We start from the raw sequence: 23,368 nt of genomic DNA, 5'->3' as shown, positions 1-23,368 counted from the left end.
GTTGTGGGGCTTCAGGGAAGGAGGGAGGGGCAGGTGGAGCACAGGGGAATTTTAGGGCAGTGAAGCCATTCTGTGTGATACTGTAATGTATCATGATATGATACTAGATATGATATGATATAGACATGATACTATATTCATTTGTCTGAACCCGTAGAATGTACAACACTGAGCGGAAACCCCGGTGAAAACTACGGACTTTAGTAACCTGTCAATATTGGCTCCCCAGCTGTAATGAAGGCACCATATGAGAGCCAGACGTTAATCACAGGAACAGCTGTGAATGTACGGGGGTGCTGGGGGGAGACAGACGGGAATTCTCTGTACTTTCTGCTCAATTTTTCTGGAGATTTAACACTGCTCAAAAAATATAAAGTCTATTAACTTTCTAAAAATACAAGAATAACTCCGATAAATCTGAACATAAGAACAAGATGGCTGGGTGGCTGAGAAGAGATCAAAACATATGTTCAGGGGCACCTGGGTGGCTCAGCTGGTTAAATGTCTGTCTTCCAGGGCGCCTGGGTGGCTCAGTGGGTGGAGCTGCTGCCTTCGGCTCAGGTCATGATCTCAGGGTCATGGGATCGAGTCCCGCATCGGACTCTCTGCTCAGCAGGGAGCCTGCTTCCTCCTCTCTCTCTGCCTGCCTCTGCCTACTTGTGATCTCTCTCTGTCAAATAAATAAATAAATAAAATCTTAAAAAAAAAAAAAAAAGTCTGTCTTCCTCTTAGGTCATGACCTTGGGGTCCTGGGATCGAGCCCCAAGTCAGGCTCTCTGCTCAGCAGGGTGTCTGCTTCTCCCTCTCCCTCTGCCTATTGCTCCCCCTGCTTGTGCTCGCTCTCTTGCTCTGACAAATAAATAAAATCTTTATTTAATTAAATATTTAATTAGTTAAGTAGTTAGTAATTATTTAATTAAAATATTTATTTATAATTATATATATTTATATAAAGTTTCAAACTCTTGTCTTTCAAAACAAGATGGTGTTGAGCGTGACAGACAAACGGATGGTGGGACAGGACTGAGAAACAGGCACTAGTGTCAAGGAGATGGAGTGGGTACTGCTGTCCACTCCTGCAGGAGGCGGGAAAGGATAGAGCATCCCTCACACTTCAAGATACGGGCCAATCGATCATTCGGAAACTGAAGAACACAGATCCCAAACTTACACTCTTCAAAAACCAAAACATTACAGAACAAAAAGCTACTCTTTTTTTTTTTTTTAAGATTTTATTTATTTATTTATTTGACAGAGAGATCACAAGTAGGCAGAGAGGCAGGCAGAGAGAGAGGAGGAAGCAGGCTCCCTGCTGAGCAGAGAGCCCGATGCGGGACTCGATCCCAGGACCCTGAGATCATGACCTGAGCCAAAGGCAGCAGCTTAACCCACTGAGCCACCCAGGCGCCCAAAAAGCTACTCTTGATAGATGACTGAAACACAAAGAAAACTTGAATACAAGTATGATAAAATAGAGCTGTACTCAGATATCCTTGAGGCAAAGGAGTCCTTCTCAAATAAGGACAGAAAAAAAAAACAAAGGCCTGAAGGGAAAAAAGACTAATAGACCTGGTTATTTTATTTTATTGTTTTAAAGAGTTATTATTTATTTATTTGACAGACAGAGATCACAAGTAAGCAGAGAGGCAGACAGAGAGTGAGAGGGAAGCAGGCTCCCCGCTGAGCAGAGAGAGCCCGATGTGGGGCCCATCCCGGGACCCTGAGATCATGACCTGAGCCGAAAGCAGAGGCTTTAATGCACTGATCCACCCAGACACCCCCTTTTTAATTTTATTTTTAAGTTTATTTATTGAAATCATGTGTACTCCCAACACAGGTCTCAAATTCACGACATCAAGACCAAGAATCGCATGCTCTTCTGAGACAGGCAGGCACCCTGGATTTGCTTATTTTAAGATGAAAAACTTCAGTTGGAAGAAGCCTACCAGAAACAAACATTAAAGGGACAGTGTGAAACAGGCATTTTCCAAAAAACAGTACAAATGTCCTATAAATAGCTATGAAAACGCGTGAGGTACAGGTAAGCAGAAAATACAAGTTAAAAGAACAGTTACATTCCATGTGCACATCTATGGCTTGAAAATTTTTCAAGTTGGATCATTCCGAGCGTTGACACTCCCTCTGCACCTCCGCAGAATTTTCGAGGGTGATTTTCATATTAACTATAAATAATGTTTAACACATTCGGTTCCTGCAGCTCTTGGTATCTCCCTAAGGAAAGACTCACGCAGGCCAGAGAAGCACACAGAGATGGCTGAGTGTCAAAAGCGGAAAACAGTGGAAAGCTAATAAGGGGATCTCAAGTATGACCAGATCGTTCCTAAAGGGGATCTGCCAGAGTTCCCCCAAACCAGAGGCAAGACTCCTTTCAGGGAGGGGACTTCGGTTTCTCTGAAATGGTTGAACTTTGATGAAGAGTGTGCAAAGTTCAAAGCACAGGGATGGGCCCTTCGAGCAAGGTGGGCACATTGGATGTGACAGAGCCATTGGGGACCTCACCCCCAACCCCCAGGTCCACAACCGCCCCTACCCAGTGGAGGCACCTCTGGGGAGCCTGGCCTGGGCACTGCCATTCCAGGGGCGAGCAGCGCTCTCAGCCCAGGGGTCCCAAGTCCCAGCCCACCACCTCCACTCTCCTCCTTCCTCCAGGAGGTCCCAAATAGACACCAGGAGCATCCCCTGATGGGGGTGTGGTTGAGATAAAGAATGTCAGAGACACAGCACAAGGGTGAGCTCAGTGACATCAGAGATGAGTAAAGATGAGAACTGTCTTCCCAGCCCTAGCTGGCCACCATTCAGAATAACAAAAACCTGCCAGAGGAAATCTGGAAATCTGAGCTGAGCTGGGGATGGGGGAGGGCCGGGGCTCTGCCACAGCCTCCCTCATAGGCTTTCCCTTCTAGGTGCACAGAGCAAAGACCTAGAAGCTGTCAGTGACTACCCACATCCCATCGCTCAGCAAATCCTATCTGTTCCACCTCTGAAATATTAATATGCCCAGAATCCCACATCTCCTCACCTCCACTATCTCCCCCAGTCCGGCCACCATGCCTCCCACATCTGGTCGATCTCAGTCATCTCTTTACCCAACTGACGGCCTTCACCTTTGCCCCCCATAGTCCGTCAAGACTGGGGGTGGGTCCTAAGTCAGCTCATTGTCCCTGTTCTGCTCAGAGCCTCCAGGGGCTCCTGCCTCGCCAAGAATAAAAGCCAAAGGTGCACGGCAGCCCACTTTATGTAGGTCTGTATAATACACACATACGTATATGCTCTTCTTTACGAGACAGAATAAAATAGAAAGTAACAAGTGTGCATTGCCCATGGTGAGGGCAATTACCATTTACCGGAACTTTTGTTCTAACCATGTATGTAATATATAATGTATGATGTTAACATATGTTTGTGTTATTAAATGCATATAATGGATTTTACATGTTTAGAATACATATTAGGGGGCGCCTGGGTGGCTCAGTTGTTAAGCATCTATCTTTGGCTCAGGTCATGATCCCAGGGTCCTGGGATCGAGCCCCATATTGGGCTCCTTGCTCTGCAGGAAGCCTGCTTCTCTCCTCTCCACTCCCCCTGCTTGTGTTTCCTCTCTCGCTGTGTCTTTGTTAAATAAATAAATAAAATCTTAAAAAAATAAAAAGAATACATATTAGGTACGTAGGATACTTTTATAGCTGTTGTTTTTCTTCATGAAAAGTAATACACGGTAAGAAGTACCAGACCGCACGGTACCTATTAAGGGTGTTTGGTGATTTTCATTCCAATGATGCACACACACAACATATACTATACAATGCTATGTTACATAAAAATATTTTTATATTGTTATATACTATGGCACATGATGCATGAATTATGCCCTATTTTTAATACACACATCAAGTGTGAACTGTAAATTACATAGATCCGTATATGGCGTAAACTCAGCTTCTCACTGTGGCTTGCCGCCATGGGTTGAGATGGAGACTTCTTTATTTTCTTTTAAGATCTTATTTATTTATTTGAGAGGGAGGGAGAGAGAGAGAAGAGAAGCAGAGGGAGAGGGACAAGCAGACTCCAAGGTGAGTCTGAGATCTCATGCCTCTGAGATCGTGGCCTGAGCCGAAATCAAGTCGGAAGCTTAACCGACTGAGCCAGCCAGGCACCCAGTGGACTTGAGATCCGTGTGTATCAGGGTCCCAGCCGAGTCTTTGGCGAATGACACCTGCAGGTGGGGAGGGAAGGAAGCAGAGCTGGGTCTGGAGTAGTTGAGGCGAGATAAAGTTGCCAGTCCTCTGTGGTGCCCAGAGCTAGGAGGAACCTCCAGAGCTGGGCCAACTGAGGCAAGGGTGCTGGTCTTCGTTCCCCTGACTCCCCTTATTATATTCCAGAGGACAGTAAACTCTTTACTCCTGAACTCTGCCATTGGATCAGTCCTTTACGACTTTCCTGCCCATCTCTTGCTCTAGGGGTCAGCCCTTATCTCATTCCTGGCCGATTCCCAGCTACTGTAATGGGGCCAGGCATGCAGTACGTGCTCAGTAAATATTTGTCTGTAAAGAGTAGGTGGAAGGTGCTCCCTCAATTCTCCTTTGGGCACGCTTCCCTCCCTTTTGTCCATTGAGGTTGGGGGCCCAGGCCTGGCCCCTCAAGAGTCACAGTAGCTAGTGCCCAGGACCGGCCATATGGGCCCATGAATCAGGCACAGGCTTACTGAAGCCCACTTTCTCTAGCAGTGGTTTTCTCCAGGCAAGGGGCTGTCTGACTGGGAAACCAACAGAGGCAGAGGGGACAATGGAGCCGAGCCAGAGATGGGAGAGGCAGAGAGCCCTCAAGACATTGAGGCTTCTGTGAGCCAGTGTAAATGGGAAATGGATTTCTGCCCCCCCCCTCCATCAGTCCTGAATCCCGTCTGGATTCAATGAGGCAATTTTTCCCCAAATCACCGCAGGGCACACAGGTTAACGTTGTAAAAGCAAAGTCTGGATATGCTCGTCCCCCTGCTGGACAGGGGACGCCACAAGGCAGGGTTGTGGCTGTCTGGCTCACTGCTGGGACCCTAGCGTGACAGAGAGCAGGGCAGGGGACATGGTGGACACCTGAAAGCTTCCTGAATGAAAGGAGTCGGAAGACGTTTTTTTAAGGTTGTAACAGGGGTTTTTTGAAGATTAAAAAAAATAAATACATCAACTTGAAGACAAGCACCCCCATTTATGAATTTATTCTACCCCTCTCCCCAAGTCACAAATATATACAAAACTTCAGCTAGTAGGAAACCAGAGTAATGAAGCATGCTCCCGTCTCAGCCTCGTGCATCAAGAGGGGATTCCTTGCATTCCCACACACCCTGATCCCACCCAGTGCACAAAGCCGACATCCCACAATGTCTGGCCACAAGGAAGGACACGCAGAGCTGAGTTCTGAGGTCTGAGTCTCGGAGACGGGACAGTAATGGCGCATCAGGGTAAAGACCGGCGTAGGCGTATGGGGCTTGGGCTCTGGTACAGACTGTCCATCTCTGGTCCCACTCCTGCTTCTTTCCTGCCTGTGTGTCCTTGGGCAGGTGACCCCCCCCTTTCCGTGCCTCCATTTTCCCATGAATGCAATGAAGAAAATATTGGTAAGGGCCACTATCTATGGCCATCATGGGAGTGGGGAGCACATCACAGTCACTGACCTCCCCCAACCTGTGCTCTAGAGATGGGTCAGTGTCCCAGGGCACCCCCAGGAGTAGCCATGGAAACCGGGCCCTGAGCCCGCTCACCTGGCTCCGTCCCTCACCCCATCCTCACAGTGCTCACTCTCTCTGAATCTTCTTCTCATTTACCCACTCAGGTCACTTCCGATTGTAAAGACACCTCCACCCAGAAGCCACCTCCTCAGCTCCCACTATAATCAGTTTCTCCCCTTCATCTAGAAGACGAAGATGATCTTTCAGGACCCCAGTTTCTTGGGTTTCTGTCTGGGTAGAAGTTGTGTCCAGAGCCCCCCGCCCGGGCCCCCTTGCCCCCCACACCCTGGCAGAGGTGAGGGAGGAAGGAGTTGAGAGAAAGCTGGCCCCTCCCGCTTCATCTCGAGCTGCTGGAACCCAGCCCAGGTAGAATGGATCTTGGATCTGACCCTGCTCACTAAATGCTAAGATTTCAGGTGTGGTCTGCGGCTGTTTGGAACGGAAATTGAGCCCCCCCACCCCCACTCCCAATGCTGCCTCTGGGAAATGCCTTGCGTCTCTGTGGAGATCCCTAACCACCCTTCCTCCGCAGTAACCGGCTCCCTGCTCCCCTCTCCCCTACCGGGGCTCTCTAGCACCTGCACCCCTTCTTCTCCCATCGCCCTCACTGAGCCCCAGCCCCCACCCTGCTCTGATTACTTCACCACCTTGGTAAGCCAGTCCCTCACGGGCTTCGTGGCCTTGGGCAAGTCCCTTTGCTTCCCCTGGGTCTCAGAGAAAGAGTTCATAGGATCGCTGCTCATGCACACACATCGGCTTCTCTCATTTTAACAAGACTTGCCCCTATTTTGAAGATCCCTGTGTCCTCAGACACATCCTAAAGTTGTCTTCCTCACTCTGGGGCTCTTTCATTAGGGCAACATAACACAGACCTCCCGCGTCAGTGAGGTTCCCGGGAGAGGCACCCAGTGGTAAAGGCTGGTTTCTGGATTGTTCCTATCATCCCTGTGAGGAAGGCCACGTGTCCCGTGGGGTTGGCAAGAGTCCCAGCGTCCTCTTTGGGGCGGGGAGGTATAGTGGGTTGGATGGTGGCTCCCCCAAAGACATGTCCACACAGTAACCCATGGAACTGTGGTCGTGAGCGTATCTGGGAAGAAAAACCCAACTCTGTAAACTAAGTTAAGGACCCTGAAGTGAAATCACCCTAGGTTTGGGGGAAGGGGGCTAAATCCAAAGACAAGTGCCTTTGTAAGAGACTCGAGAGAAGGCCACGTGAAGAAGGAAGCAGAGACTGGAGCTCTGCAGCCACCAGCCAAGGAATGCCTGAAGTGCCCAGAAGTCAGGAGAGGCAAGGAAGGATGGCCCCCCAGGGCCCTCGGACGGAGCGCTGACAGAGCATGGCCCTGCTGAGACTCTGGCTTCAGATCTCTGCCTCCAGAACTGTGAGAGAACACATTTCAGTGGTTTTAGGCCATCAAGTTTGTGATCATGGTTATGGTAGCCCTAGGAAACTCAGAAAGACAAACGGGTGGCCTAGTCTAGTGGGATGGAGGTGGGGCCGAGGGCTCTGGAGGCATGAGGGGGCCAGTGCGTGAAGGGGGACGGCCGGACCAGTCCAGAGCCCCAGCGGGAGAAGGGCAAGGGCACAGAGGTCAGCAGATCTGGATGGCACAGGAGAAATATGATGACATTGTGTCGGGAGAGGCCACGGAAGAGGGCATGTCAGGAAAGGCTGAGGGACTTGGAGGACAGCTCAACAGGGGGCCGGGGCTGGATTTAGCCTTAGACAGGAGTCATTTTTCCACCACAAAGGGGTGTTGGGGGATCTTTTGGTATCTCCCACTTGGGGTCACAGCAGGGTACCTCAGCTCCCATTAAGGGGGGAAGACAGAGCATTCAGCGGATCAGCTGCAGGCCAGGAGCCCCCGTTTGCCCCTCAAAGAGAGCGGCCAAAATCCAGCTAGAGCCCACCTTAGACGCCGGGGACAGAAGTGCACGAACCACGCTGCATTTCTTTACAATGGTCTGTGCTGACCCACCAAGGGGGAGGGGTGTCCCAGTGACAAGGATGAGCGTCCCAGGGAAGGGTGTCACAGACATGGGGGTGGGGGTGGGAATGGGGTCACAGCTTGATTCAGCTTAAGTCCGGTTCCTTTTTCCTCCTGCCCGAAGCCTGTTGTCCTCCTGGCTGGGACCGCACAGGTCCATGTGCTTCAGGGCTGTACCGATGAGTCAGGGCTGGAGGGCGATTCGGGGGGACGGCTTCACCGCTGGGGCCTGGCCTCCGTGGAAGGTCCCGCGGGCCAGGAGGGGCTGACTGAATCCAAGTTCCATCAAGATCCTGGGGGTTTCCGCACGGCTAGCGCAGGTGCGGGCAGTACGGGGAGAAGGCCACATCGGGGCACACACAACCACCGCCAAGTTCATGCTTGCGCGGACTCCTGCCCCTTGCACGCGGATGCCGCCTGGGGTGTGGCCGGCGGGTCCGGGGCGCAGAGCTGGGCGCGCACCTCCCGCATCTGCGCCTGTAGCTCCTCCAGGGCGCTGTGTGCCGGCGCCGCCTGCACCTGCGCCTGCAGGGCCTCCAGCGCCAGCGCCAGGCGGCCCACCTCGTCCTGCATCGCGTCCCAGGCCGCGCGCTGCTCCTCCTCCTTGTGCCGCTGCTGCGCCTGGTGGCGCCAGTATTCCAGCACCAGGCAACCGCCGCCCACGATGAAGATGGTGGCCTCGCCCAGCAGCTCGGCGCCCAACTCGGCCGCGGCCTCCTCGTTCAGCGGCTTGATCACCGTGCCCCGGAAGCCCATGATGCGCATCTTGGTCCGCATCTCCACCCAGTGGTACACTGCGGGGGAAGAGAGGGGTCAGGTCTGTGTGCCAGGAGCCCCCGACAAGCCCCACCCCTCTGCATTTGGGATATCCAGGCTGGAGCACTGGGGACACCACCGCCAGAACTGGGAGGAGGCGGGATCACCTTAAACAAGACCACACAGGCCTAGCCCAGGGATGTTGAGTCAGTGGCCTGGGGTGGCCGGCCCCAGGAAATTGAGGTGGTCCTCAATTTCCCAGAGGATTCTGCCAAGCAGCCGGGAATCAGAAACCCTGCCCAGGAAGGGAAGTCCTCAGCCTGTTGGGGGGGGGGGGCGGAGATGGGGCATGGGGCAGAAACGCCCTTGTAGGGTTACAAGGAGCTCCCAGGACACAAAGTCCTTGGAAGGTAAAGGCTCAAGGGCAGACTCTGCTCTTCCCCTCAAGCCCCCAGCGGGATTGCCAAGCAGCAGTTATCCAACCCACTTCTCAGGAGAAAGGCAGACCCCCCCCCCACCCAATTTCTTTCCAAAGCTTCCCCAAATTCAGAGGGCTGCAGGGTAGAGGGTCCTCCTGGCTCCAAAGAAAGGGCTCCCGCAATGCAGGAACGCATGCGAAGCAACCATGAACGGGGCTAACCGAGCCTCTCTGCAAGTCTGGTGGCTCCCATCCCCGATTTTCACCAACCCTGAGGAGGGAGGGAACCGTCCCGTGAGCTCTTTGCCGTGAGGTGTGGGGCACGTACCTTGCACGAGGCTCACGAGCTCACTGCGGCTGCTGCAACCAAAGCTCTCTTGCCTAGCTGCTCCTTTGTGCAGGGAGATGCTCGGCATCTGAGTCTTAAAAACCAAGGCAGAGCTGATGCCGGCCCCTGACTCCCTCCTGCAGTAATTCTCATCCATCCAGGATACACGGAACTGCGGTCTAGTTCCCGTGGAGATTCAGGTCCAACATATAGCACTTCACTTCTAACGTTTTGCAATCATCAACGTAAATGCATAACATATGAACTGTTTTACGTGAATTGTGCGCTAGTGATTTTGAAAATCCAGAGACTCCAGAGAATAAGGACACTTACAATCTTATGGTCCCCGGAAGTGAAGCACAAATTAAAATTTGGACGGCTGCACCTATTGTGGTTGCTGACACACACTTTATTAGACAGAATTCTGTAAGGGAAGCGTGAATAGAAGTTCAAGGACAAAAGTTCAAGGAACAATATGAAATTTCTGACTGCAAGAGAACAGCTTGTTCATTTAACCCCCCCAAACCAAGAGCAGTGGGCGCCAAATTACAAGGGTTATGTGGATTGCATTCCATGCTTTGAAGGAAGGATGGCGCCAACTCGGAAAACATCAATATTCATGACACATCAGAAATTATATCCTCTGCGTCTACTTGAATTCATGGAGAAGTCTTAGCTGTCACCTTGAAAATGCACTAGAGGATATATAACTTCTCACTGTTTTAAAAGGGTGGGGCGGCGGGAATGTTTGACGAGCTCTGCCTGGAGCCAGCGGGGGGATCTGAGGAGCATTCCCAGGGTCCCCCCAAAACTGCCGCCGCTGAGGTCGCTGTTCCGCTAGTTATTTTATTTATTTATTTTTTTAAAGAATTTTATTTATTTATTTGACAGAGAGAGATCACAAGTAGGCAGAGAGGCAGGCAGAGAGAGAGGAGGAAGCAGGCTCCCTGCTGAGCAGAGAGCCCGATGTGGGGCTCGATCCCAGGACCCTGAGATCATGACCTGAGCCGAAGGCAGTGGCTTAACCCACTGAGCCACCCAGGCGCCCTGTTCCGCTAGTTGTTACAGAGGCCCTGGTGCAGTGGGGTTCCTGGGGTCTGGGCTGTGCAAACCTCTCCCATACTGAGGTCCCTAGCTTCAGGCCAAGATGGGGTCGGCCTGGAGCTCTGTCACCTACTGCCATGATAACCCACTTCGGGCTGCCCCTGTAAAACGGGGAGGTGATGACCACACACCAGCCCTGGGGTGCCGGGCCTTTTGCTGTCACATGATCCTGTCGGGACCACAAGGCAGAGTGGCGGGAGAGCGGTGAGGAGAGACAGTGCCAGCTTCTACTGCCCACCCCCCATCCCAGCATCCCACTGTGGACAGAGCAGGAGCCGGGTCAGTGGTCGAGCCTGGGTATGCAAAAGGGAGTGGGTACGCGGGGTGCAGGCACACACGCAGGCACAGGAAGTGAAGTTCAAGAGCGTGTGTGTGAGAGAAGGCTTTCAGAGCAGGGGCCGATGGCAGTCTCGGATCTGGGGCTCAGGTCCGTGTGGGAATGGGGGGTTGGCAAGAAGGGGTAGCCATGAGGAGCCAGGACAGGACAAGACAGGACAGCACCCGACCTGGGCATCCAACAGGTCCCCAGATGTCTCCCAGATACCTCACCCTCACTGTGTCCAGACCTGACCCTGGATCCCCACCCCCAACAGACACTTGCTCCTCCTCCTGGGTCCATCCTGTCACCAGGCCAGAGACCTGGGACTCAGGTATTTCCCACCCCCACAGCCTCTCAGCCACGTGTCTCCTCCATCTCCTGAAGTCTCTCCCACACCCCATCCGCTAATCCAAGTCTCCTGACCTGAGCTCCCTATTCAGGAACGTCGGTCCCTCCTGACATTCTGTGTCTTCCCTTCAGAGCACCTGTTACAACTGGGACCAATCTGGTCATCCAGGCACTTGCCTGCACTCTGCGCCGGCCCGTGAGCCCGAGGGCAGGGCCCAGTGCTGTCCCAATCACTGCGTGTCCTCTGCCAGCAGTAGGCCAGGCACACAGGCGATCCTCAGTATATCCTGTTGAAAGTGTCAGCAGGTCCCCACCCCAGCCTCCCGCCCCTGTCCCTGCACTGTGCTAGAAGCTGGTTCAAACACAACCAAAGCACAAAAACCCGCCATTCTTTTCATTAACAAAATTAACACACTGCATGAAAAATCAACTACTCAAGCTATAAGCTTAAAAGTCAGAGGCCCCATCCTCAGGTCCACCCCAACGGCCCCTTGAATCTTGCCCTAACTGGCCTTCTTTCCTCCTAGCATCATGACCCTGACATTTGATAGTAAGTGTAGGCCGCTCGCCTCTGAGTTTTTCACCTGGAAATTTGCTGCTTTTTTACACGTTTTCTATTGAGCCCCCAGCCCTGGTATAAAAGACGAGCTCTCTGTCCCCATGCAGCCTCCCCATTTTCACAGATGATGTTTACACATTTCTCGTACTATTCGCTTGTCACTGTCTCCTTCCGAGCGCTCCTCCCGTCCCCCATCCCTAGGCCAGATCATTCTTCCACATTACCCAGGTCTGGTCCACAGGTTGTTTGGTGGCTAGAGTAAGGCCCCTTGTACTCTGTGTAATATCTGTAAAAAATTTAAAATAAAGAGCACATATAGTGTGACGATGATGGACACACTACCCGGTGCATTGTGACTGTCACGAAGGGGGCCGCCTATGGGAGAGGGCTCGGCAGCAAAGTCAGGTGGTGTCTCTATCCTACGTTCCATCACGCCACGGATCCACCATGTGTCTGTCAGTCGGCTCTCAGCTGAACAACGATTTTCTAGAATTTGATCTACCCTCACATGATATTGCTAAAACCACAGGTCCTGTCCCAGTAATGGGTCATGCCATCCATTTCAGACCAGTATTAAAAATATGATCAAGAGGGGCACCTGGGTAATTTAGTGGGTTAAGCCTCTGCCTTTGGCTTAGGTCATAGTCTCAGGGTCCTGGGATCGAGCCCCACATCGGGCTCTCTGCTCAGTGGGGAGTCTGCTTCCCCCTCTCTCTCTGCCTGCCTCTCTGCCTACTTGTGATCTCTGTCTGTCAAATAAATAAATAAAATCTTAAAAAATATATATATATATATGATCAAGAATATAAGAGAAACCATCAGATGGCCCTTGAGGGCATCAAGCTAAGAGAAATAAGTCTAAGGAAGTCCAATACCATATAATCTCACTTATATGTGGAATGAAACAACAAAGCCAAGCTCACAGATATGATAAAAAAAAAAAAAAAAAAAACCCAAACTCTAGAATGTAACAGAAGCATAAAAGACAACCTTTAGTCAGGACACGTATGGTTTCCCAAAACTTTTGTTCTTGTGTTGTGTGTGACTGCATGTGTAACTGGAACCCAGGCAAAAGGCTGAAAGTCACTGTCCTAGACTTTGACTGGAATTCCAGTGACTCTACAGATACTTTCCTGGATAGCAGCCTCTCCCCAATATTGAGTCTTTCAATCCACAACCCACGAATGTAATATCTGATTTCCACTTAGCCTCTAATTTTCTCTGCAAGTCTCAAGGCTCTTGATCTTAGGGTTGTGAGTTCGAGCCCCATGTTGGGTGCAGAAATTACTTAAATTTAAAAAATAATAAAATAATTCTTCTTTGCAAGTCTCTTTGATTATATTTATTCCTAGGTATTGATTTTTTTTACATGTTATTATTCATGGTATTTTAAATTCTACTTTAAGGGTACCTGGGTGGCTCAGTCAGTTAAGCATCTGACTTCAGGTCAGGTCATGATCTCAGGGTCCTGGGATCGAGCCCTGCATCATACTCCTGCTCAACGGACAGCCTGCTTCTCCCTCTGCCTCTGCACCTTCCCCTAGTCATGCTCTCTCTCTCTTTTAAATAAATAAATAACTTTTTAAAAATAAAAATCTTCAAAAAAAATAAATTCCACTTTCAATTTGGTGGCAGCTGGCCTACAGAAATACAACTGAGTTACGTAAATGTTTTTTTTTTAACCAATGACTTCAGTAAATTCATTCTTTTTTCCTTTTCAATGAAAAATAACTTACATAAAATACACAACTAGCAAGTGTAGAGCGGAATGATTTTTTAAGAAAACTCTTTAAGATTTTATTTTTAAATAATCTCTACACTCAATGTGGGGCTCAAACACTCCCAACATTGCTACATTCCACCTACCTGAGCATCACCCTGATTAGGATCTAGAACATTCCTGTACTCCAAAGGGCTTCCTACCCTTAAGCCCTACCCCAGTCAGTACCCTCCCAAACCACCAGCTGACCTCCCCCATAGATATACATACACGCTCCAAGTCCTGTTCTGACTTCTTCATAGTAAATCATTTGTGTTCCCTGTTCTGTCCTCGTTTGCTCAGCGTTACATCTGAGATCGCGCGAGTTGCTGTGGGTTTTCGTAGCTGCCTTTTATCGCGGAGTGGTCATTCATTGTGTGGATGGACCCATGGGGCCCATGCTCTCCCCGTGGGCATTTAGGGAGCCTAGAGCAGCACTTTTCCCAGCATTGAGACAGCTGAGTCACAGGACACTGCCTCACCCCGGAGACAGAAAACGGGGAGGCAGGGCTCTTTATCCATCAGCTGCTTTACTCACAGAGCCTGGGAGAGTGGCCAGGGCAGGGGGACCTTTCAGCTGGGGTTGACACAGGGACGTGAAAAGGACCACAGCTCACTGTTTGACTTTAGTGGGTTCCTTCATTGCTGCCTCCCGGGTAAGTTCTAGAGAATTCAAGAGGCCTGTTTTGTTTTGTTTTGTTTGATTCATACAGTAGGTTTCATTAGCTCTCTATTTTCTCTCATCATGACTGGAATTGCAACGGATGCTCTTGAGGTCGTCAATAAATAAAAAAGTAGAGAAAAGGCTTCTTACAAAATGAAGTAAAATGTTGGTAATGAATAAATAAAGTTTAATAAGGTGGAGACAGACCAGCTCGTTCAATACCAGACAAATTAAAGTACATGGCTCTCTTTTTCTTTTTTAAAGATGTACTCATTCTTTTGAGAGAGAGAGAGCACGAGCAGGAGAGGCAGAGGGAGAGAAGCTCCAGCAGACTCTTCGCAGAGCACGGGCCAAACGCAGGGCTCAACTTCCCGACCCTGAGGTCACAACCCGAGCCAATACCAAGAGTCGGACCCTCAACCGACTGCGGCACCCAGGTGCCCCCATAGCTCTTTTGTTAAGTGTGTTTAGTACGCACAAAGCAGAATGCTATTTTTATCATCTGATCGCAGAAAATATGAGTTCACTTTCTGTAGCCTCAAATTGTGTGATATCTTTAGAAGACATAAATCTAAATTCTTGAAGGAAATATTTTGATTTAGTTCAGTCTAATTTAAGCTGATATATAATTATAGAGCAGGCGAAATGACTTTTTTTCCCCTATTTCACCCATTCCCTACCCTTCACTTCTCCTTTGGTAACCATCAGTTTGTTCTCTACGGTTAAGACTGAGGAGCTGCTTTTTTAGCAAGAGGTGTGTGTGTGCGTGCGTGTGTGTGTGTGTGCTTTCACTTCTCAGTTGAGAAATGAGATGCAAAAAATGTCCCATTGAGTTCAGCTCCATGACTTTTTACACTTGTACACACCAGGGGTTCTCAGCTGGGGGCAATTTTGCTCCCTGGTCCCTCCCAGTAGCCCTCCACAAGTTTTGACAACCAAACGTATATCCCGACATTGCCAATGTCCAAGGGAAGGAGGGAACCAAGGGTTTTTTTCCCATATGGTTATGCAACTGCGCCATTTACTGAATGACCATCCTTCCCCCACTGAGGTGCAGTGCTACCTTTATCGGAAAGCCACTTACGTGGAGGTCTAATTTTAGACAGTCTATCCTGTCCTATTGGTCTAGTTGTCTCTCCTTGCACCAACACTCCTCTGTGTTAATGACATCAGCTTTAAAGCTAGGTCCTGGAGCACCTGGGTGCCTCAGTGGGTTAAAGCCTCTGCCTTCGGCTCAGGTCATGATCTCAGGGTCCTGGGATCGAGCCCCATATCCGGCTCTCTGCACAGCAGTGAGCCTGCTTCCCCCCCACCCTGCCTGCCTCTCTGCCTACTTGTGATCTCTGTCTGTCAAATAAATAAATAAATAAATAAATAAATAAATAAATAAATAAAATCTTTTAAAAAACAAAAAATAAAATAAATAAAGTTAAGTCTTTAGGTCTGTTTGTGTGAATCTTCCAACTTGGTTCTTCCTTGAGATCTTCTATTCTAGGATCTCTAAATGTCTTACACATTTTAGAATCAACTTATTCCTGACAACAAAAAGGCATGTGCGGATGTTTACTGGGGTTACACCAAATATAGAGTTCAGTTTGTGGAGCCTTAATAACATCACTGAGTCTGCCAGTCCATGAACAGGGTAATATCTGATTGGTTGTTGTTGTTGTTACTGTTTAAGACTTTCTTCCTAAGTCATCTCTACATCCAGTGTGGGGCTTGAACTCACAACCCTGAGACTGCGTCACACGCTACCAATGGAGCCAGCCAGCTGCCTCTTTATCTGTTTTCTACAAGGATTTTTTAATTCCTCTCAGCCGTATTTTAGGTCATCAGAGTAGAGTTCTCGTATACATCTTTTGTCAAACTTATTTCTATATATTTGAAGACTTTTGGTGCTATTGTGAATGGTATTTTAGAACCCACTGTCCTATTGTTAGTTTGCAGCTTATCGAAATACAATTGATTTCTGTATATTCATCTCGTATCCAGCGATCTTTCCAAAAACCATCTATTTATTTTAATGGCTTGTTTTTAGGCTCTTTTGGCTTATTTATGTACGTAGTCCTATCATCAGCCAGAAACCAGTTTTACTTCTTTTTCAATGTGTATGCTTTTAATTAGGTTTTGGGGGTTTTGTTGTTGTTGTTGTTGTTTAAGTAAACTCTGTTCCCAACATGGGGCTTGAACTCGTGACCCTAGCATCAAGGCTCTATGGACTAAGCCAGCCAGGTGCCCCTTAATTAGTTTTTCTCAATTATCTTTTTTTAATTTTTCATTTTCTGGGGGGGGTGTGTGTGTACCTTTTCATAGTAGCTACAACCTCCAATTTATATTGACGAGAAGAGGTGAAACTTGTCATATTCCAAATGTCAGGGAAAGTGTTCTTTTTTTTTTTTTAAAGCTTTTATTTTTTTAAGTGATCTCTATACCCAACATGGGGCTCAAACTCACATCGCAAGATCAAGAGTCACAAGCTCTAGTGACCGAGCCAGCCAGGCGCCCTGAAAAGTTTTCATTTTAATCTTTAAGTATAAATATGGTGTTAACTGAACGACTTTGATAAAATAAGCTTTGTCAGATTAAGGAAGTTCCTCTCCGTTCCTAGTTTTTGGAGCACTTTTATCATGAGTAGGTGCTGATTTTATCAAACGCTTTTCCTGTATAATATGATCATATGGTTTCTCTCATTTCTCCCATTCCTAAGGTGAATCACATTGATTGCTTTTCAAATAAATGCAAACCAACATTGCAGTCTTGGAATAAATCTCACTAGATCATGACTTGTTATTCTAACATATTGCTGGCTTCTGCTTGCTAATATTTTTGTTCAGGATATCGGAACCCATGTTTGCAAGAGATTGTGGCCTCAAATTTTCCTTTCTTGTAAGGACTTTGTTGGGTTTTTGCCATCAGTATTCTACTAGACTCATTAAACAAGTGTTTTCACTTTTCCTATTACTTAGAAGAGTTTAGATAATGGTATTGTTTCTTTCTTAAATGTTTAGAAGAATTTACCAGGAAAGCCATCTGGGCCTATAGTTTTCTTTTCTTTAAAAAATTATTTATTTTGGAGAGTGCATGCACACAGGCTGGGTGACAGGCATGTGGAGAGAATCTTAGGCAGACTTGTTGCTGAGCATGGAGCCCAACACGGGGCTCAATCTTCCCACCCTGAGATCATGACCTGAGCCAAAATCAAGAGTCAGATTCTTAACCAAGTGAACCACTCAGTCACCTAGGGCTTGTAGTTTTCTTTACGGGAAGATCTTTCATTATTGATTCAATGTCTCTAACAGATACAGAACTATTTAGATTCTTTTTTTTTTTAAATTTTATTCATTTATTTGACGGAGATCACAAGTAGGCAGAGAGGCAGGCAGAGAGAGAGGAGGAAGCAGGCTCCCCGAGGAGCAGAGAGCCCGATGTGGGGCTCGATCCAGCATTCCGGGATCATGACCTGAGCTGAAGGCAGAGGCTTTAACCAACTGAGCCACCCAGGCACCCCTATATTTTCCTTTTTTAAAAAGACTTTATTTTTAAGTAATCTTTACACCCAATGTGGGGCTCAAACTTACAACCCTGAGATCAATAGTCACTCTACTGAGCCAGCCAGGCACCCCTACTATTCAGATTTTCTATTTCTTCTTGTACCAAGGTTGTTAAATTGTGTTTCCCCAAGGAAACCATCCATTTCCTTTGCATTATCAAATTTATTGACTAAAGTTGATCAGTATCCTTTTGTCATCCTATAGTTAGGATCTTTACTAATGCCTCATTTTTTTCATTCCTTTTAATGGAAATTTATGTGGGTTTTTTTCCCCCTTGAGTAGTATAAATTTTTTTAAAGGACCATCTTTTGGTTTGGTTGCATTTCTCTACTACTTGTCTGCTAACTCCTAGTTGTCCTGCAAGGAGGAAGCTCAAGTGTTTCCCCCTTCCACACTGAGTCAGATGCCCCGTGGGCTCCTACATCTCAGCCCTGATCAATCGGGTGTCCCTGGTGACATCTGTTTACCCCACTGGATCATGGGCTCTGCAACGGCTAGGCTCACCCTTCCATCTCACACCTAAATTAACCTCTGCCAGGGATAACACTTCCCCACTCCTCTTTTCTTAACTCACCCTAATTCATCTTTTAGATCTCAGCTGGAGTGTCCCTTCTTCCTGGAAGCCCTCCCTGATCCTGAGGCCAAGTCAGACACTATCTCTAATGCTTCCAAAGCTCCCTGCGCTGCCCTCATCACAACACTGTTTCTTCTGGGTTAAATTATTTTTAAAATATGATCCAGACTCTCTTCCTTCTTAAAATAGTTATATAAATATGTTTGAACTAGCCTTATGCATCTTACCAGCCCCCAAAGATTGGTTTCACTGTTTTCAAGTCCCTTGAGGCCCCGGCAAATTCTCCCTGTTCCACGGGTAACTCAGCTGTCGCTGCCTGGAAACTGTACTATGAGTCCCTAAAGGGCAGACCATTTCCCAGAAACACCCAGCCCAGAACCTGGCATCAAGAAGGCACCACGGAATGTTTAATGAATGGACAAACAGCCCATCTTTCCTTGAAGTTTCCTCAAATTCGCTGTATATAATGTCATTATGAGCATCCACATTTTCTCTAAACATTCTTGTCTGTTACCAATTTTATACTTTACTAAAGTTTGCTGTTTAGCCTTCCTCCAAAGAAAAAGAATGCTGCTTTTCCAGAGGGGGAGAGAATGTAACAGGTTGTTTTAGCCCTGGAAAAGGCAATACTCGTCTAACCTGTTAGTCAGCCCTCGGTCACCCAGCTGGGACTTCTAACAATACCCCCACCCCCATCCCTGTGTGCAGCTTTCACTTCCTGCCTGGGTACCCGCTGGCCACGTCCTGCCAGCTGCCCGCTGGCAAAGGAGTGCTCTTCTCTAAGCCTTATTAGTTCATCTTCAAAATGAGGATCCTTCCACCTGCGGGACAGTGCTGCTGAAATAATGAAATGAGATCTACAGAAACCTTCTCAGTTCAGGGCCAGGCTTGACGAAAGAAGCGAGGCTTCTGGAATCTGACAGACCTGGACTCCAATCTTGGCTCTCTCACTTTCAGCATTTGCCAGGGGAGCCTGAGCTCCCCCATCAGTAAACTGGGGGTCAAAATATGCACCTGTGAGGACTGGGAGAATGGCGATGAGAGGCTTAAGTGAGAAATCGCTCCATTTAGTAAATGTGAACCTAGCATCCTCTTCCTGACTCCTGTCTGGAATTTTATTCCTAGAAATATGTCCTACCCGCTGGTCTCAGCTCTGACCTTGGGCTACATAAAAAATAGTTTTCGGTCTCCTCACTGGTCTCCGTGTCCTAGTCTTGTTCCTTTTGATCTGTCCTCCATACCACAAAGTATCCCAGCTCAGGCATCCCCTCCTCCATGAAGCCTGCCCTGACTTCCAGAGCCCTGGGCTCCCCTGCCAAAGCTCTGACCACTCTGGGTAATCACTGTGTGGTGACAAACCTATTGCCCCAACCGGACTGCAAGCCGCATGAGGGCTGGGCTTGGGGCTGACTCGGTCACTGCAGTGTCCCCAGCCTTCAGGGGGGCACAGCACAGGTATTCAAAGAAAGGGCTAATCCGTGAAAGTCCACAGGCGGTAGCCATGGACCCCAGGCATGGCTCCCTCTCACCTGGCTCTACCCATGTCCCACCTGCTTTCCAGCTCATCTGTCCCCTCAACACAAGGAGGCACTGCACAGCACCCACTTCTTTGGGAGGTGTTGGCATCTCTGGGCTCCAGGCCCTCCCCCCTCAGACTGTCCCATCTGCCCATCTGTCTCCTGTGAGAAGCCTTTCCTTGGCCTTAGGGACTACTATGGTACGTCTCAGGACACTGCTGCTCAAGGTCCTCTTCAACCATCACAACCACTTCCGGGGGCAACTCAGACCTTCATGACCCCAACTCCAGGGCTTGGATCTTCCTCTTCAGCCCCAGAGCTCCAGGCTCTGGGCACCTCGGATTCGGACTCTCTGAGCCACAGCACGATGGTCGACCAGTCCCCAGGAGTTTTCCAGGGGAAAGGAAGGCTATGTTAACCCATGGAGTCCATCCAGATGAAGTACTTGGCCACAGCTAACCGTTGTGAAAGTGTCTTCCTGAGCGTGGAACTGCAGGTGGCTGGAATGTAGCTCTTTCCTCAGGAAACTGTGCTGTGAAGACAAAGGCTCCTCTTCCTCCACAGTGGGGGCTGGGCGCCCCCGGGGCTGACACGGGCCTCCTCCCCACTGCTGGAGTCTCCTGCACACACATGCTGACTGCCTTGTAAAACGAGGGGAGCGTGTTCCTAACACGGGCTGTCACCCCACTGTGGGCCATGAAGGGTCATTGTGACCACCCTGCCTACAGAGTGTACGTACTGCGGGGTGGCCCGGGTGACGGAAGGACCCCAACAGGGACATGAAGCACAGAACTGCTAACGGGCGTTACTGGTAACAGGAAAGTTAACTGTTTGAGAGAGAAGCGCCTTTTGAAGTATGAGGGAAATAAAAGCACTGAATCCTTATCTTCCGTATTAGGAGATCAACAGTTAATTAAAAAAAAAAAAAAAAAAAGGAAAAATTTAAAAACCAGGAGTGTCAGCACCTCCTTTAGAAATAAAGTGGTCAGGGCACCTGGGTGGGTCAGGCCTTGAGTGTCTGCCTTCAGCTCGCGGCATGAGCCCAGGGTCCTGGAATCGAGCCCCGCGTCGAGCCCCGCGTCGAGCCCCACGTCGGGCTCCCTGCTCTGCAGGAAGCCTGCTTCTCCCTCTGCCCCTCCCCCTGCTTGTGTTCCCTATCTTGAGGTCTCTCTCTCTCTCTCTGTCAAATAAATAAAATCTTAAAAAAACTAACTAACTAAATAAGGTGGTAAATGCGAAAACCAGCCGAAAGAGTTAAAGTGGTTACCTGTGGGGAGCAGGAATTGAGGTGGGGAAGGAAATGGCTGCATTTTCTTCTTTTTCTTTTTTTAAAGTTTATTTATTTATGTAATCTCTACACCCCACATGGGGCCTGAATTCAGGACCTTGAGATCAAGAGTTGCACGCACGCACGCCCTTCAGCCTGAGCCAGACAGGCGCCCCTGCATTTTCCTCTTTTTATCATAAATCACAAATGTATTTGACTCTTTAAACTAAGTACTTGTACTCCTTTGACAACATCAGTAATTAATGTAATGTTTAAAACAGAAACACATTTTTAAAAACCTGCCCAAGCCAAAGCATTCCATCCAAAAGCAACAGAATACACATTCCTCATGGGGCGCCTGGCCGGCTCAGTGGGTAGCGCGTGTGACTCTTGATCTCGGGGTTGTGAGTTTGAACCCCACGCTGGGTGTGGAGATTACTTTAAAAATAAAATCTAAAAGAAAAAAAGTACACTTTCTTCTCAAGTGCACATGGAACATTCTCCATCGCATCCACTTCCAGGGTAACTCAGATCCTCCTATGAACCCCAAGATCATACGTTAGGCCACAAACAACTTTACGAAGTCTGAAATTTGGGGTGCCTGGGTAGCTCAGTTGGTTGGACAACTGCCTTTGGCTCAGGTCATGATCCTAGAGTCCTGGGATCAAGTCCCACATCCAGCTCCCTGCTCAGTGGAGAGTCTGCTTCTCCCTCCGACTGCCATCCCCCATCTCATGCTCTCTCTCTCATTCTCTTTCAAATAAATAAATAAAATCTTAAAAAAAAAAAAAAAAGAAGTCTGAAATCGTATCAAGCATCTTTTCTGACCACAGTGGTATAAAACTAGAAATCAGTTACAAGAAGGAAACTGAGAAATTCAAAAATACATCAACATGAAACATGCTACTGAACAACCAGCAAGCCAATGAAGCAATCAGAAAAGAAATGAAATGGGGTGCCTGGGTGGCTCAGTGGGTTAAGCCTCTGCCTTCGGCTCAGGTCATGATCTCAGTGTCCTAGGATCAAGCCATGCATCAGGCTGTCCGCTCGGCGGGGAGCCCGCTTCCTCCTCTCTCTCTCTGCCTGCTTGTGATCTCTCTCTCTGTGTCAAATAAATAAAAGATCCTGGGATCGAGTCCCGCATTGAGCTCTCTGCTCAGTAGGGAGCCTGCTTTCCCTTCTCTCTCTGCCTGCCTCTCTGCCTACTTGTGATCTCTCTCTGTCAAATAAATAAATTAAAAAAAAAAAAAGACAGACATTCCCAGCAATAAATGCCAACAACAAGAAATAAGAAAAGTTTCTTTAAAAAAAAAAATTATTTTTAAGTAATCTCCACACCCAACGTAGGGTTTGAACTCACAATCCCGAGATCAAGAGTCAAATACTCCTGTGACTGAACCAGCCAGGGACCTCGAAACAAGAAAAATTTCAAATCAACAACCTAACTTTATACATCAAGGAGACAGAAAAAGTGGAGAGCCCAAAGTTAGCAGAAGGAAGGAAATGACAAAGATCGGAGCAAAAATATATGAGATACAGACTAAAAAGGCAATATAAAAGACAAGTAAAACCAAGAGCCAGTTCTTTGAGAAGACAAACACAACTAAAAAAACTTTAGCTAGACTCCCCATGAAAGACAGAAAACAGAAAATCAGACCCGAAAGACAAGACATTACAAATGACACCCCAGAAACACACAGTCTAAGAAACTACTCCAGATAATTATGTGTCGACATATTGGATAACATGAAATGGATAAATTCCTAGAAACATACAACCATCCAACACACAATCATGAAGCAACAGAAAATCTGAATAGAATGATTATCAGTAAGGAGACTGAATCAGGACTCAAAACCTCTCAACAGGGGCGCCTGGGTGGCTCAGTGGGTTAAAGCCTCTGCCTTCGGCTCAGGTCATGATCCCAGGGTCCTGGGATCGAGCCCCACATCAGGCTCTCTGCTCAGCAGGGAGCCTGCTTCCTCCTCTCTCTCTCGGTCTGCCTCTCTGCCTACTTGTGATCTCTGTCTGTCAAATAAATAAATAAATCTTAAAAAAAAAAAAAAAGAAAAAAAAAACCTCTCAACAAACAAAAGGACAAGAAATGGCAAGAGTTGGCAAGGGTGTGGGGAAAAGGGAATCCCTGTGCACTGTTGGTGGAAATGTGAACTGGGGCAGCCACTATAGAAAACAGTACGGAGATTCCGAGAAAAAATAAAAATGAAAATAGAATTACCAAATAATCCAGTGATTCCACTTTTGAGTATTTATCCAAAGAAAAGAAACATACGAATTCTAAAAAATCTATGTGCCCTGTGTTCACTGCAGCATTACTTAAGGTATGGGGGCATCTGGGTGGCTCAATGGGATGAGTCTCTGCCTTTAGCTCGGGCCCTGGGATTAAGCCCTGCATCGGGCTCTCTGCTCAGCAGGGAGCCTGCTTCCCCCTCCCGCTCTGCCTGCCTCTCTGCCTACT

General features: G+C 48.2%; 1 protein-coding gene across 3 annotated transcripts in view; it reads right to left on the bottom strand.

The window, feature by feature from the left end:
- OPA3 (outer mitochondrial membrane lipid metabolism regulator OPA3) overlaps window positions 1-23,368 on the bottom strand; it is a 71,604-nt gene that overhangs the window by 21,325 nt on the left and 26,911 nt on the right. Inside the window, exons 2-3 of one of the 3 annotated variants that reach the window (XM_013063942.2) lie at window positions 9,231-9,654; window positions 5,201-8,522 (exon numbers count right to left, since the gene is read on the bottom strand). The exons of 1 other annotated variant lie outside the window; for it this stretch is intronic. In XM_013063942.2, the coding sequence (XP_012919396.1) occupies window positions 8,104-8,522; window positions 9,231-9,387 (576 nt within the window). In that variant the 5' untranslated portion in view covers window positions 9,388-9,654 and the 3' untranslated portion in view covers window positions 5,201-8,103. Of the gene's footprint in view, window positions 1-5,200; window positions 8,523-9,230; window positions 9,655-23,368 lie in introns of those variants that run through there. One more of the 3 variants, XM_004767582.3, reaches the window with a different exon arrangement.

The sequence above is a fragment of the Mustela putorius genome, unplaced genomic scaffold (assembly GCF_011764305.1).
Source record: "Mustela putorius furo isolate JIRA1106 unplaced genomic scaffold, ASM1176430v1.1 tig00000196_pilon_pilon_pilon, whole genome shotgun sequence".
Classification (NCBI taxonomy): Eukaryota; Metazoa; Chordata; class Mammalia; order Carnivora; family Mustelidae; genus Mustela; species Mustela putorius.
Note: the sequence above shows the minus strand (reverse complement) of the source record. Positions and strands in the feature narration are given on the sequence as shown.